Source organism: Pieris rapae, chromosome 5, assembly GCF_905147795.1.
Source record: "Pieris rapae chromosome 5, ilPieRapa1.1, whole genome shotgun sequence".
Lineage (NCBI taxonomy): Eukaryota > Metazoa > Arthropoda > Insecta > Lepidoptera > Pieridae > Pieris > Pieris rapae.
In genome coordinates, this window is record NC_059513.1 from 11003639 (window position 1) to 11018871 (window position 15233).

At 54.8% G+C, this 15233-nt stretch overlaps 1 protein-coding gene across 2 annotated transcripts in view; it reads left to right on the top strand.

Moving 5' to 3' along the window:
• The window catches only part of LOC111003644 (fibrillin-1), a 30059-nt gene that overhangs the window by 13911 nt on the left and 915 nt on the right, over positions 1–15233 (top strand). The window contains exons 7-53 of one of the 2 annotated variants that reach the window (XM_022274274.2): positions 28–368; positions 448–535; positions 616–771; positions 858–1032; positions 1292–1429; positions 1509–1625; positions 2180–2396; positions 2479–2689; positions 2773–2877; positions 2955–3214; positions 3297–3471; positions 3821–3928; positions 4025–4194; positions 4271–4403; positions 4476–4637; positions 4833–5167; positions 5299–5449; positions 5827–5979; positions 6067–6247; positions 6324–6516; positions 6600–6773; positions 6853–7019; positions 7125–7264; positions 7412–7528; positions 7597–7743; positions 7848–7964; positions 8047–8150; positions 8223–8484; positions 8566–8890; positions 8968–9085; positions 9168–9283; positions 10641–10810; positions 10937–11138; positions 11221–11340; positions 11671–11828; positions 11925–12025; positions 12114–12353; positions 12428–12647; positions 12826–12999; positions 13080–13188; positions 13267–13515; positions 13606–13898; positions 13977–14183; positions 14270–14424; positions 14493–14732; positions 14809–14899; positions 14977–15197. In XM_022274274.2, coding sequence (XP_022129966.2) covers positions 28–368; positions 448–535; positions 616–771; positions 858–1032; positions 1292–1429; positions 1509–1625; positions 2180–2396; positions 2479–2689; positions 2773–2877; positions 2955–3214; positions 3297–3471; positions 3821–3928; positions 4025–4194; positions 4271–4403; positions 4476–4637; positions 4833–5167; positions 5299–5449; positions 5827–5979; positions 6067–6247; positions 6324–6516; positions 6600–6773; positions 6853–7019; positions 7125–7264; positions 7412–7528; positions 7597–7743; positions 7848–7964; positions 8047–8150; positions 8223–8484; positions 8566–8890; positions 8968–9085; positions 9168–9283; positions 10641–10810; positions 10937–11138; positions 11221–11340; positions 11671–11828; positions 11925–12025; positions 12114–12353; positions 12428–12647; positions 12826–12999; positions 13080–13188; positions 13267–13515; positions 13606–13898; positions 13977–14183; positions 14270–14424; positions 14493–14732; positions 14809–14899; positions 14977–15197 — 8306 coding nt within the window. The remainder of the gene's footprint in view (positions 1–27; positions 369–447; positions 536–615; positions 772–857; positions 1033–1291; positions 1430–1508; positions 1626–2179; positions 2397–2478; positions 2690–2772; positions 2878–2954; positions 3215–3296; positions 3472–3820; positions 3929–4024; positions 4195–4270; positions 4404–4475; positions 4638–4832; positions 5168–5298; positions 5450–5826; positions 5980–6066; positions 6248–6323; positions 6517–6599; positions 6774–6852; positions 7020–7124; positions 7265–7411; positions 7529–7596; positions 7744–7847; positions 7965–8046; positions 8151–8222; positions 8485–8565; positions 8891–8967; positions 9086–9167; positions 9284–10640; positions 10811–10936; positions 11139–11220; positions 11341–11670; positions 11829–11924; positions 12026–12113; positions 12354–12427; positions 12648–12825; positions 13000–13079; positions 13189–13266; positions 13516–13605; positions 13899–13976; positions 14184–14269; positions 14425–14492; positions 14733–14808; positions 14900–14976; positions 15198–15233) is intronic. The other variant, XM_022274275.2, reaches the window with a different exon arrangement.

A 15233-nucleotide genomic window follows, 5' to 3' on the forward strand; every position in this document is an offset into this window, starting at 1 on the left:
TTGTAATGATCATCATCATTACCGTAGGGCCATGCTACACGGACACTCGTGGCGCGCTGTGCACGGGCGCCTTGGAGGGCGTGGTGTGCACCAAGCAGCTGTGCTGTGCCACCGTAGGCGTGGCCTGGGGACATCCCTGCGAACGCTGCGGAGACCTCGACTGCCCCACGGGACACCTGCGGAACCTTGCCACCAAGGAGTGCCAGGACATCGACGAGTGCGCGGCGGTGCCCGGGCTGTGCGAGGGCGGCAAGTGCATCAACTCCGTCGGCTCCTTCTCGTGCGAGTGTCCTCCTGGCCAGCGGAGGCATCGCGTCACCAACAACTGCGAGGATATCGACGAGTGCGAGGATCCCGATATTTGTCCGGTATGTCGCCATTCGTCTGGGTAAATGGGTTTTAAACCGTTTTAACAGTTAACAATTAACTCTTACCGTACCCTTACAGAATGGAAAATGTGTTAACACGGAGGGCGACTACTACTGCCTGTGCAATCCTCACTTCATCCCGAGTCCCGATAAGAAGTTTTGTATCGGTGAGCGATACGGAAATGGAACAATAATAAAATTCAATATTTAAACGAAACGTGCGTCTGAAGAAATTTCACCTTTGCAGACGGTCGCGTGGGTGACTGCTTCACGTACCTGGGCGAGACGGGAGAGTGCGGAGACCGCCTGCCCATGTCTCTGTCCAACAGAGACTGCTGCTGCGGATACAACATGGGCAGGGCCTGGGGCGACCTCTGCGCGCCTTGCCCGCCGCGAGGCTCCGGTGAGTCGTCCGATCTGGACCGTGGGATCGAACGCTATCGTTCCGTCAATCCGTCGCGGTTTTCTCACCTGAGGGTTCGTTTGCAGTGGAATGGACGCACCTGTGCGGCGGAGGCGCGGTCCCCCCAGACTGGAGACGTAACGACACGACCTTGGGCTTCGGGGACGGAAGCGACGTTCCTCATCCAATCGCTAAGATCAACGAGTGCATGCTCAGGAACGGCATCTGCGGCCTCGGTGACTGCATCGACAAGGATGTCGGGTGAGTTCCGATCGTGATATACGCACATCGTCCTTCATAACCTTCATTACCTTCCATCGTAGGGGGAGGAGTTTCTTGCCCGTTCTTCTCGGAACAAGGCCTCTTGGAAGTTTTGCGAACGGATGGCGTAGCCTTGCTCTTTCACGAATTTTGTAAACAATCTTAACATTCATAAGCCCTAAGACGTATGTAATCAGTTTACATGAATAAACGTATTTAGATTTGATTTATAACGCTAATCGTATCTGACGTCACCCAGGTACTCCTGCTCGTGCTGGGAGGGCGCAGAGAGTACGCTACAAGACGGTAACCCCACGTGCATCGACATCGACGAGTGCGCCCTCGAGTACTGCAAGGGCGGCTCCTGCGTCAACGCGCCCGGCAGCTTCACCTGCAGGTATGGGCCAAAGCTCACGCGTGGCGCTTTCGAGCGCTCACAAGGTGGCGATTTATTCATGATTTTAATAATCTTTCAGATGTCCGCCCGGTTTCGATCCCGTAGAAAATGGCCTGCGGTGCAGTGACAAGAACGAATGCGAAATGACGCACGGAGGGATGTGCACAAACGGCGTCTGCACGAACGTAGATGGCGGGTGAGAATTTAACTCAAATAAAAAAAAAAAGGATTGTGTGGTTTTATGAAACCACGGTAAAAGTGAAACTTTTTTTCACATTATAGATTTTTAACTAAAATTTTTTGGAATAATAATATTCCATTATGGGTATAAAAATCACTTTATCAATCCTTATTTCATACTTGAAAAATTTGAATAATGATGGGTCATAATAAAAGTAGACTAAGTCTCCAACTAACTTTTATTGAACTCTGTGTCCTAGAGAGTACGACATACATAATACTTAACACTTAATAAACAAAATTTACATTAAACACTGACAAAAACAAACAAAAAGGCGTGGAGCGCTGGCACAAATGAATAATAGTCTATACACTACACGGTCAGCTGCTGCGAACTATGTGCGCCGCCATATTTGCCTTGGTAGCTATGACGAGCGTCTTTCACTTTATCCCTACTCCGCGGCCGACCGTCACGCCACGTGCAACACACAGGCGAAAAAGTTTGGGACGATGTAATAAAAGTTTCACTTTAATAAATCGATCGGTCGTTTTGAACGATTTCTCGCGCAGCTTCGAGTGTACCTGCAACCCGGGCTACGAGTCGACGGAGACGGGTCACGCGTGTCGCGACGTCGACGAGTGCGCCGACAACCCGCGAGTGTGTCGTCGCGGGCGCTGTCGGAACACGCCCGGCGGGTACGAGTGCCTCTGCGAGCCGGGCTTCGCGAGATCCGCCGCCGGCTACTGCGCCGACGTCGACGAGTGCGCCGACAGGTCGCTGTGCCAGGTACTGGAGACTCCCTTTCGCGCGATCTCCTAGGGCCCGTTCGCCTCCACTGTGTCCTCTGATCTCGACGTCCCGCCCACAGGGAGGCCGCTGCGTGAACGGCGAGGGTTCATTCCAATGCGTGTGCGAGGCGGGCTACCGGCCGACGCCCGACCGCGCCGCCTGCGTGGACGTGGACGAGTGTTCCGAGCTCCGGGTGTGCCGGAACGGGAAGTGCCACAATTCGCCCGGCTCCTTCCGCTGCGAGTGCCTGCCCGGGTTCACGCTCAGCAACGACGGACGCACTTGCCTAGGTGACGTCCCCGATTACGCTTTCCTCGTCGACCTGACGTATCGATCGTGTGAGCCTCGTTAATCCAATGTCGTGCGATTCCAGATGAGGTGCAAGACCTGTGCTACGAGAAATACGAAGACGGCCAATGCACCGGGCCCGGAACCACGCCCGTCACTCGCTCGCAGTGCTGCTGTAGCGCTAGCAAAGGTCGTTGTTAAATTAAAGTGAACGCCATATGTGTGGAAAACGTAATGACGCGGCGTTACAATTGGTTTATTCCACAGGTCTGCACCTGGGCTGGGGCGTATCCTGCAAGGCCTGTCCCCCTCGCGGCAGCGAGGACTACGAGATTCTATGTCCCGAGGGCTCCAGCAAAGACAACGCCGGCGCGGACATCAACGAGTGTACCATGATCCCCGGTGTCTGCCCCCACGGCACCTGCGAGAACCTGGAACCCGGATACAAGTGCATCTGCGACCCCGGATATCATCCCGACAAGGATGGCATCTGTAGGGACGTCGACGAGTGCGACATGCATCAGTCGGTTAGTTTGCCGATCATGCTGCGGTTCGACGCCTATCTCATCTCGTCTCCGTTTGATTCATGACATAACACTTCCTCCACAGTACTGCACGGGCGGGCAGTGCCGAAATACGTTGGGCAGCTTCGCGTGCGTGTGCCCGAGCGGCACTCGCTACGAGCCCGACGAGCAGCTCTGCCGAGACATCGACGAGTGCGAGGGTGAGCCCCCGTCGGACCTTCCCCAGCGCGGGGACATCCCGCCCCGCGCCCTCCCCGCAGGTTACTCTCCGCCCGCCGACCCTCGCCCCGCGTCCCACGCCTAACACGCGGACATCTAACCGAGCATGACCATGAATAGGGCCGGGCCATCTCGCCTCGTGCCGCGTCGTCACCGTCGACTTCCGTCTTCGGCATCTCACCCGGGCACAAAGGGGTCGACAGCATTGGCTTGATTCGGCATTCTCATTCAAACGTCTAGTTGAGAGTAAAGCTATAACTCATTTGCACGCTATCATCAGATTCAGGGCACCGCTTCATCAGACGTTTACAGTGGTTTGACAATTTATGATAGTTCTTTAAGGAAAATGCGATCCTGGCGAAAGCGGTTATTATTATCGAAACTTTACAGAACAATCGAACCCCTGCGACAACGGACGGTGCATCAACACTCACGGCAGCTACGAGTGCGAGTGCGAACACGGCTTCGTCCTGGATGCGTCTGCGCAGCACTGTCTGGGTAAGTGACGTGAAGTTGTCGTTAAAGGGGGTGCGACCTTCGTCGATCGGTTCTCGTCTCTCTTCAGTTGTTAAAATTGATGCGATCGTTATGCAGACAACCGTCGCGGGTCGTGTTGGCGCCGAGTGGTGGACGGGCAGTGCGAGGGTGCCGCCCCCGCGCCCCTTCTCAGACAGGAGTGCTGCTGCAGCGTAGGACTGGCCTGGGGCTCCCCTTGCGAGCCCTGCGAACCCGATGACTGCCCGTGCCCCAAGGGATTCGCCAAGGTCAGCCGTCGAGATATTCGAGCTCATCATCGCGAACGATGTTGGGGCTCAGATATTAAAGATTGAAACTGTGCAGTTGGACGGCGTGAACTGTCGCGACGTGGACGAGTGTATGCTGGACCCCGACCTGTGCGCGGGCGGACAGTGCGTCAACACGGACGGCTCCTACCGCTGCGAGTGCCCCGCCGGCCTCGCTCTCGACGCCTCGGGTGAGTCACAGTTCAAAGGGAAATATAATTTCATTTCGTTTCTTAATTATATTTTGATCCGCAACTCGTCAGGCAACCGATGCGTGGACACGCGCCGCGAGATGTGCTACACGGAGTGGGCCGGGGGACGTTGCTCGGGACCGCTTCGGCTGGAAGTGCACCGGGCCGTCTGCTGCTGCTCGTCGCTGGGCAAGGCCTGGGGAGACTCGCGCTGCGAGCCTTGTCCCAAGAAAGGTGTGTTTCGTGTCGAGCGAGAAGCCGTAACTTGATCCTTTGAACTTCAACACAACATACATAAAAGTATATACGACAGTTATGGTAAACATAAATGTTACAAAAATTATAGATTAAATGATAGCGAATTAGTACGAGATGTAAACTCGTTTATACTGAGAATTATACCATTAATTCCACTGTACTGTATTTTAGGAACTGACGCGTATCGGAACCTCTGCATAGCTGACGCGAGCGGCCCTCCGAACGTCTGGACCGGGATCGGCGGGCCGGGCGGACCCAACGGGACCGATATCTGGAGCCAAACCGGAGATGGAGACGGAGACGGTTTCGGCACGGGCTGGAACGAGGGGAACGCGAACTCGTGGGGCAACGGAACAGGGGACGGCCGGGGACCGGGTAGACCGGGAGTCACGCCCGGTCAGATGGAGATCAACGAGTGCGCGGCTTTCCCCGGCCTCTGTGGGCACGGCAGGTGCCGGAACATGGTCGGTACCTTCACTTGCGACTGCTTCCCGGGCTATGAACAGGTAAGAAGAACAAACAGTACACGGCGTTCAGCAGGCGACACAGTATCAGTAATAATGAGGCCGAACATTTTCTCGCTTCTTTGAACATTTGTGTTGAGACTGCGTTTTGAGTTAGGTGTGCGAAATTTCAGGATTCGAAAAACCACACTTGTGTGGACGTAAACGAGTGCGAGATCGTGGAAAACGTGTGCGGGGCGGGAGAGTGTCGCAACTCCGAAGGCGGCTTCAGCTGCGTCTGCCGCGACGGATACCGCACCGACGACCTCTCCAAAGTCTGCGTCGGTGAGTAAAAATCGGCTTTATTTAAATGACGATGTTTTTTCCCCAATGGAATAGACAGAATCCACAGTTCACCACACGTCCTGACATACCTGTTATAAGTCCTACTTGTCAACCGCTTCCCAGTGATCCGTTCTACATGACCGAACCATCTAAGCATTCTATTTGTAGCCTCGTCACCCCGTTCCCTTAAAATCTACACGCATCGTTACACAATGTTACACACACATACTTCTGAATACGGAAATGTATCCTGTATCTACGTCGGGATAAGCACTCATGTTTCTATATAATCTTCATGCTTTCCATTCGAAGTAAACATAACTAGTAGAAGTAACTCTCACTCACTCCTGTTAACATATGTATGTACTCCTGCGCAGACGTCAACGAGTGCGCAGAGAACCGGGCCTTGTGCCGCGGCGGGCGTTGCCTAAACACACCCGGCTCCTTCCGCTGCGAGTGCGGCGCCGGCATGGAGCTCGCGCCCGATCGCCTCTCCTGCAAGGACATCGACGAATGCTCCATCACTTCCGGTGAGGCGTCCGAGCATTTATTTATCTATTTTATTGACGAACGGAAATTTCTATACGTCGTAACTCATATTCGCACGTTCGTCGCAGGTATATGCAGCAATGGTGCGTGCGAAAACCAGATGGGAACGTACCAGTGCGTGTGCGACGAAGGATACGCGCAGTCCACCGTCAAGTCTCACTGCGAGGACATCGACGAGTGCTCGGAGGATCCCACCCGCTGCCAACACGACTGCATCAATACGCCCGGCTCTTACCACTGCGTCTGCCGGTATTTATTGACGGTCTCTTTCGTTGTTATGCGGTGTCGGCTAGGATGGCTCAGTAACCAGTGTGACGTAATACAGCGAAGGCTGGCACCTGCGCGCAGACGGTCGGTCGTGTCGCGACGTGGACGAGTGCGCGAGTGGCGGCCGAGTGTGCGGCGGAGGCGAGTGCCGCAACACGCCCGGCTCCTACCGCTGCACCTGCGCGGAGGGACTGCTGCCCTCACCTGCCGACGCCAAGCCCACCTGCCTCGACGTTGACGAGTGCGCCGATGTGAGTTAGCGGACGCTCCGCGAGAGAGACGACGATGCCCTCGCTCTTCGACTCGTACTGAAGGTGATCGTTTGCTCGCACAGATAGCGGACCTCTGCGGCGCCGGCGAGTGCCGCAACACCATCGGCAGCTTCGTGTGCCGCTGCCCCGACGGCTACAGCGTCAAGCCCGAGCAGGGCCCCGCCTGCACCGACGACGACGAGTGCGAACTCGGCACCTGCGACTGCCACCCCGCCGCCGACTGCATCAACCTACCTGTGAGATTTACCCGTTTACACACACGGCACCCGACTTCGATGGATGTTCGTCTTTTACATTCGCGTATGCCTTTCTCAGGGCTCCTTCCAGTGCCGCTGTCGGGACGGTTGGCGTGGGGACGGCGCAGAGTGCGAGGACGTCGACGAGTGCTTGACAAACAATGGCGGATGCCATCCCAGGGCCACTTGCCGCAACACCGACGGCTCCTTCGTATGCCTCTGCGACACGGGATACAAGGGAGACGGGTGAGTGTCGATATCGTGTCGACGGCTACGATCAGCCAAGAGGAGAACGGAAGTCAAACGAGTGGAGAGTTGTTCCGCATCTGTTGACTCTGGTCTCACCTTTAGATACTCGTGCGTGGACATCGACGAATGCGCTAACGACCCCACCCTGTGCGAAAACGGCCACTGCACGAACATACCCGGAGGCTACGAGTGCGACTGCGACGTCGGATTCACAAAGGCCGACGACGGCAAGTCTTGTCTCGGTGAGTCGTTTTTGTTTTCAAAGTTAACTTAGTTCGCATTCAGACGTCTCATCTCACCTCCACTAGTTTAGTCCATTGTAGTTTTAAATAAATAATGCTATCACTTACGCGAGTTGTTCATTAACTAATCAGATTTAACGATTCCAGATATGGACGAGTGCGGAACGTTCGATAACGTCTGCGTGTTCGGACGCTGCGTCAACACTTTCGGCATGTTCAAGTGCATCTGCGATAAAGGCTACCAGTCGGACAGCATAGACGACCGTGAGTGCACCCCGTGGACTCGCAGCATCAGAAATTCAGAGTTACAGAAATTCATTTCCTCTCCCCAGTGATGCCCGGGTTCAACTGCACGGACGTGGACGAGTGCAAGTCCCCGCAGTCGTGTCAGTACGGCGAGTGCGTCAACACGCAAGGGTCTTACCTCTGCCGCTGCCCTCCCAACTACGACCTGGTCTCCGACGGCACGGCCTGTTTCGGTAAGGAGCTCTCGGGTCCTATTTAATGTACTCGGTCAATGTCAAAATCCGTCTTCGTGTTCGTATAATTATCTTCACGTTTTGAAATAAGTATCGTAATGCAGACTCCCGCAAAGCTCGATGCTACGGCAAGGTGGACCTTCGCTCGGGAACCGAGCAGTGCCGGGACAGCGACGAATTGTCCGAAGACGGCACGATGGCCGCCTGCTGCTGTTCTGTCGGTTAGTCTTTTTGTATACCTGTTCGATAGGGATTTCTGATTAGCTAAGTGTTAGTGATTTCATTGACGCGTTCCGTTGCCAGGTGCCGCGTGGGGTAACTACTGCGACCTATGCCCCGAGCCTGGCTCGGAAGCGTACAGACAGCTGTGTCCGGGTGGACCCGGATATCAACCCGTTTTGGAGCCCGTGAGTATTGGGCGACACCCGATCTTCCCCTGTCGATCGACAGTATTCATATTTGTTTCATTTTCCTCTCAGCCGTCGTACGTGGTGACCCTGGCTGACATCGACGAGTGCTCTCAGCATCCGTCGCTGTGCCAGCACGGTACGTGCACGAACACGTTCGGGTCTTTCGTGTGCACGTGCGGTGAGGGCTGGCGGCTGGCGGAAGACGAGCTGCGCTGCGAGGACATCGACGAGTGCGCCGTGCCCGACGTGTGCGGCCCCGGCGTCTGCCGCGACATGCCCGGCTCCTACGTCTGCCTCTGCCCCGAGGGATACGTCTCCATGCCTAACGGAAGTGGGTGTCGTCTCCATACGTGTTTCGAGAGCTTCCTCGATCGCCCGTATGCCTAAAACTTATCCTTTCGTCGGCCCGCAGAGGAGTGCGTGGACGTCCGCCAGCGTCAATGCTACATGGACTGGGAGTTTGAGCGCGAACGGTGCTCATCGCCCGTGGGCGTTCCGCAGACGAAGTACCTGTGCTGCTGCTCGGTGGGCAAGGCCTGGGGAAGCCCCTGCGAGGCTTGCCCGGAGAGAGGATCGCCCGACCACGTGGCCCTCTGCGGGGAGAAGCCCGGCGAGTACATCAACCCCATGACCAACGAGACGCGCCCCATCAACGAGTGCGACATAATGCCCCAGCTCTGCAAGCCCGGCACTTGCCACGACACGCCCACCGGCTTCCAGTGCGGCTGCGATCACGGGTGAGGCATCATTTGAAGAGCCATCTAGACATTAGCGATATCATATAATAATCGTCGAACGACCTCTCGCGTGACAGGTACGAGCACGACAACACCTCTCACCTGTGCCGCGACGTCGACGAGTGCACGTCGCATCGGTCGCCCTGTCGAGGTCTCGCGCAGTGCGTCAATCTCCCGGGAGCCTACGAGTGCAAGGTAACCATCGCGGAAGAGACGGATGAGACGAAGGGTGGACGAGGTGGTTCTGCGCGTCTGTCACGTGTCATTTCTCTCGCAGTGTCCGGCGGGCTACCGGCTCACCGATTCGCTGGACGAGTGCGAGGACGTCGACGAGTGTGACGACGAGCGACTGTGCGAACACGGAGAGTGTCGCAATACGGTTGGATCCTACAGGTATTTCAAATAGGACTCAGGACTGTGGACTTAACGCTCAGTAATTAGTGAAGAAATTAGCTTCGAAGCCACAAAAGCCTCCGCAATAAGTGATTCCGTACTAATTCAATTTTATTATCTGAGCGAGAGTGAATATTAAAAATACTAAAAAGCGACAGACAACTGTGTGTGTGTCTGTGTCAGTGTATAAACTTTAAATTAAGTAAACTTTTAAGTGTTGTAAGAAGTTTTAACTTAAAAAGTTTCTATAATTATTAAATAAATAATGTAAATTAAATTGATAAAATTTATCTAATTTTGTAGTTAAACTGACTTACTTTTTTAATTTTTTGACCATCTAACATAGATGTTTAATTCAGAAAATCAAATCAAATACACACTAATTTTAAGTTATATACACTGTAAAATGCCTCTTATCTCATTCTCTCCAACGCCAAATCCTATGAATTTATGTGTCTGTCTTTTTCTACTATGGCTTTCTAGTTTCAACGACTTTGAAAATTTTTAAGTAAAAAAAAGAGTGTATGTACCTTTGTACACGCGTTAGAAGTAATACTTAAGTGATTAACAATAAATATTAAAATTAATCAAAAAGATTTGATTTAAATAAATAAATAATTAGTAAATACTATCTCCGTCGTATTCGTATTCGTTGTTTAATTGTACTGTTCCGAAATACGTGTTCTACCGAAATATATAACTTGAACACAATTATCGATTTCCATGCCACCTAGATATCACTTTACGATGTCGGATTTAGGTGTTGGTGTGCGCGCGGATCGTAAAAATTCACTCTCATCATTTTTCTCCATCGCGCCAAAAGAAGTATAACTTTCAAAAATTTCACTTCATAATAGTGTGTATATTCTCTCATTGTTTGCTGGCTTCTTGCATTTGTGTCACCGATTCTAAGAAAGTTTCATTTAAAAAATAACGGAACAAATTAAACGGAGTTGTGAACGAACAAGCGGACTACCTCGATATAGCTAATCTTCTTATCTGACTCTTCATTGAACTGAAAGTAAATTCTAATCATGGACACAAGTTATCTCCGAGGTGAGGAGGATTACCAAATGGCGGAAATGTGTTATCGTCCATTTTGACCTACTTGAGCTGTTCTGAACTTGTGAGTGACCGATGTGTGCCCAGGTGTAAATCGCTCGAGTTCCTTAGTTTTAATTTCAATGGCATTTCACTCTGTGCTGCTTGTTATATTGATATGCTTGGAAAGGTTAATTTTTAATGGTATTCATACGTTTGTGTGTAATAATTTATACATTAATTTATATAGACAAAACATAATTTATGATATTATGTTTTGTCTGTAATTCTTTGTATATCTAATATGTGAATTCAGGTGTGAATGCAAGCCCGGGTACACTCTACGTGAAAACGCATGTCGCGACGTGGACGAGTGCGCGCGGCCTCGGCCGCTTTGCCGCAACGGCACCTGCGAGAACAGGCCCGGCTCCTACGTCTGCCACTGCGACGAGGGCTTCAAGCCCGGCGCCAACAACGATTGCATCGGTATGTCCAGCTTTTCCAGTTTCACCTGAACTGTTAACAGTCTGTCGTTATAGTTACGGGTTTTCTTAAAACATCTGTCGACCGCTCGTCGGACACGAAAAGCTAAACGAACAGTGTCGCTCTCAGACGTGAACGAGTGTCGCGAAGGCGGCATGGTGTGTCGCAACGGGCGTTGCCGCAACACGCCGGGGTCCTTCCGCTGCGAGTGCGCGGCCGGATACACATTGACGGCCGACGGACGCCATTGCCGGGACGTCGACGAGTGCACGGAGCTGCCGGCCCCTTGCGGTCGAGACGGCTCACCCTCGTGCACTAACACCAACGGCGGGTCGGTACTCCGGCGGGACTGGGGGGTGAGGTGGTGAGTTCCAGCCGACGGGCGACGACTGACCAACCGTCTGACACTTCAGGTACGAGTGCTCCTGCGGGGCCGGATGGCGGCTGACGGGTCGGCGTTGCGTCGACCGCGACGAGTGCCGCGAGTTGCAGTACGTCTGCGCCGGAGGGGACTGTCACAACTTTAACGGCGGGTTAGTTAAACTGACATTTTTGAAAGACGGCAATAATATTCATTGTTGCGAGAAAATTAAAAGAGTTTTTAAAATAAAAATATGACATTACTCCGTCCGGGTCGTAGTATTTTAGATAGTTGTGTCTGGCTTCGAGAAAGTTCTTTTCTTCCCTCTCTATTGCGCATCGTTCTGATATTGTCACACTGTCTAGAAAAGCCACCTTTTGACAAGCCTCACTTTTCTCTCACCAAAGGGTATGATCGTTCCTCAGAACGGGTTTCCTGAAAACTTTATAATATTCTTTTTTAAAGTCATTAGAAAAAAATTGTAATAATTGCCGATGCACAGATACCGCTGCGACTGCCCCGCCGGTTGGCGCTTCGACGCAGCGGCCGCTCTCTGCGTGGATGAGCGCAAAGAGCTGTGCTACGACGAGTGGTCGGCCGGACGGTGTCACCGCGCGAGGCCACTGCAGCTCAGCAGACCCGAATGCTGCTGCTCTGAAGGTCACTTTTCGCTTTCAGTTTTCGTACGCTTATGTCCTTTATTTTCACGCGAATTCCTCCTTAGTTCTCGATTGACTCGACGAATTGCATTCGCAGGTGCCGCCTGGGGAAGATACTGCGAACGCTGTCCGACTCCCGACTCTGCCGAGTTCTTAAGAATTTGTCAAGGAGGAATGGGGAGACCCAATTTGACTCAGGTGAGCGGCGATCGGGAGATATTGTTCGACGAAAGGACGTCTGCGATCGACACCGATTCAATTCGACGTTTGTTTTCGAACGATGCAGGACTTGGACGAGTGCAAGGTGCGTCCGGACGTGTGTAAGGGCGGACGGTGCGTGAATACGGACGGCTCCTTCCGGTGCGAGTGCGGGCCCGGGTACGTGCTGGACGCGGGCGGCCTGAGCTGCGTGGACGCCGACGAGTGCGCCGCCGACCCCAGGATCTGCGGAAACGGCACTTGCACCAACACCCCGGGGGGCTACGAGTGCCGATGCAACTACGGCTTCACGCAGGGCCCGCAGCAGGTCGGCGTTTAGTCGAGTTCTCCGCGTCGCGTCGAATGCAATCTGCGAAGACTATCATTGAACAATCTTTGCAGACGTGCGTGGACGTAGACGAGTGCGCGGAGGGTCGCGCGGCGTGTTCGTTCCGCTGTCACAACACGGCGGGCTCGTTCAGGTGCACCTGTCCCTTCGGGTTCACGTTGGCAGCCGACGGCATCCACTGCCGGGACGTCGATGAGTGCGCCTCGGACCGCCACGTGTGCCCTCACGCTTGTGAGAATGTGGTGGGATCTTATATCTGCAAGTGTCCCGAAGGTTAGTCGCAGTTAGGTAACGTGGACTGCACCAAAAAAACTAAGCCATGTTTCGGCACCGGTAAATATGTTTTAATTAAAAATCCAAATCTTGAGATCTCTTTTTGAATTACCTTTGAATGTTAGTTAGTTTTTTTTCGAAGTATCGTGTGAAGAGTTTGGACACGCGTGTGCCGCAGGTTACCGACGGACGGCGGCTCCGCACGACGCGGAAGACGCGTGCGAGGACGTGGACGAGTGTGCGGAAGAGGGAGACCGTTGTGCGCCCGGAGTCTGCATCAACACGGACGGCGGCTTCTCCTGCGACTGCGACGCCGGATACGAGCCCAGTGAAGACGGACACTCTTGCATCGGTATCTCCTCGTTTTGACGTCCGATAGGTTTTAACGGATCGTGACTATAATAATGAGTGACAATCTCGCTTTCCGTTTAGATCACCGAACGGGAGCGTGTCACAGATCCTTGGTGTCGGGCAGGTGCGTGCCGGAACCTTGGCCTCGCTCCGTGGCCTCTACGCCCGCTCCGGCCACGCAAGTCACCAAGTGAGCACACATCGTTTATCGAGGACCACGAAGAACAGCCGAAAGCGTTTTCACGCACGTAATTAAAACGAATTCCAGAGCGCAATGTTGCTGCACGTTGGGCGTGGCCTGGGGACCGGAATGCGAGCTGTGTCCCGTCCCGGGCACTCCCGAGAGAATGGAGTTGTGTTCCCGCAGCAACTTGATCCCCAAGGGTGGTATCGGCGGCGGCGGACTGGGAAGCGACGGCACGACGGGCCTCGTCCCTGACGTGTACGGGGACATCGATGAATGCGCCGCCATTCCCGGCCTCTGCGCGCCGGGACGGTGCGTCAACACCATCGGAAGGTGAGACTCCAACGATGCCAAATGAGAATTATAATCGATAGACACTTTTGATCCGTTGCCATCGGAATAATCTTCGTCTTCCGTTTCCAGCTTCCGCTGCGTGTGCGGCCTGGGCTACAAAGCGGCGGGCGACGTGTGCGCCGACGTCGACGAGTGTGCGGCTCGGAGGTCTCCTTGCGAGCAGCTGTGCCGCAACACGGAGGGCTCCTACGAGTGCCTCTGCCGCTCCGGCTACGAGGTGGACGAGGACGGGGCCAACTGCCGGGATGTCGACGAGTGCGAGAGGGGTACCCACACCTGCCATCAGACTTGCACCAACACGGACGGCTCCTTCGAGTGCTCCTGCGAAGAGGGATACGAGCAGCGCGGCGACGCCTGCATCGGTGCGTCGAATCGTGGACGACATTGGCGAGTATTAATCGGACGCGAGTTCCGCTAATCGACCGTCTCCGTTCTTCCAGATATAAACGAGTGCCACGAGGAGGGCGTGTGCCCGTCCCCGGGAAAGTGCGTCAACCTGCTGGGCTCGTATCGCTGCGTGTGCCCTCGCGGCTTCCGCCTGGACCTGTCGGGCTCGCGCTGCCTCGACCGCGACGAGTGCGAGGACGGCCGCTGCCAGTCGCCCTGCCGCAACTACGCCGGAGGCTATCGCTGCGAGTGTCCGCCCGGTGAGCGCTCCGTCATCTTCTAGCTCCTCGTGCGCGGGACGCGTGTCTGCGTCCGCGGCTCGTATTGACGCTTGAGTCTGCCTCAGATTCGATCCGGTCGGCGAGCGGCGTCTGCGTGCCGCGGGACTCGTGTGCGAGCGGGCCTTGCGGGTCGTCGCCCTGCTTCCCACTGGGCGGTTCGTACCGCTGCGGATGTCCCGCCGGCTACGGCTGGGACGCTGGACACGCCGTCTGCCTCCAGGTACCGTCGCTCGCTCTCACGTGGTGGAAGCACGTCAAGAATATTGTAACGACGAGTGTATCCCGTAGATGGCGGGCGGATGCGCGGGTGCGTCCTGTCTCTTCGGATGCACGGCGCTGGGTTCCTCGTATCAGTGCGGGTGTCCGGCGGGTTACCGATTGGTCGGCGCCGGCCACTGCCTGTCCGCCCTGGACGGAGCTCTGCCGCCGGACGACATCGGAGACGCGCCCGTCTTCCCTCTCTCGCATCAGTACAAGGTCGGAGGAGACAACGATCTGATTTCCACCGAGGGATGCTTCAGTTGCAAGGTTGGGCTTCGCCGCACGTTCCGCGACTCTCGAACTCGGGAATCGCCCAAATCTCATCCGTCGTTTTCGCCTTCAGGTCAACGGTCGTCACCGTCGAGCGCCGGAGGAGGGAATCGTGTTCGCCAACGGCACCACGCTGGTCAGGAGACTGCGGCGGCGTAGCCGACGTGAGTCACGAGTCTTTCTCTTCCTTGCCTCGTGTCCTACGACGGGAGCGTCTCTCACTCGTCCCTGACGCTTTCAGGTCGTCGGTCGTTGTTGGAGCCGGAGGCCGAGCTGATCGTAGTGAGCGCCGACCCGAAGCAGACTCGGGGCCGAGTGCCCCTGCTGAGACTGGTGGGGGCGGAGGCCGACGGACGACCCCACTACCGCATCGCCTACGGGGACGACCGTCGCGACTTCGTTCTCAACAAGAAGGACGGCACCTGGGCGCTGCGGCTCAGGCGGCACCTCAAGACTAACGCGGTACGGCTCCCTCGGCCGAATCGTCTCGGTGGCCGG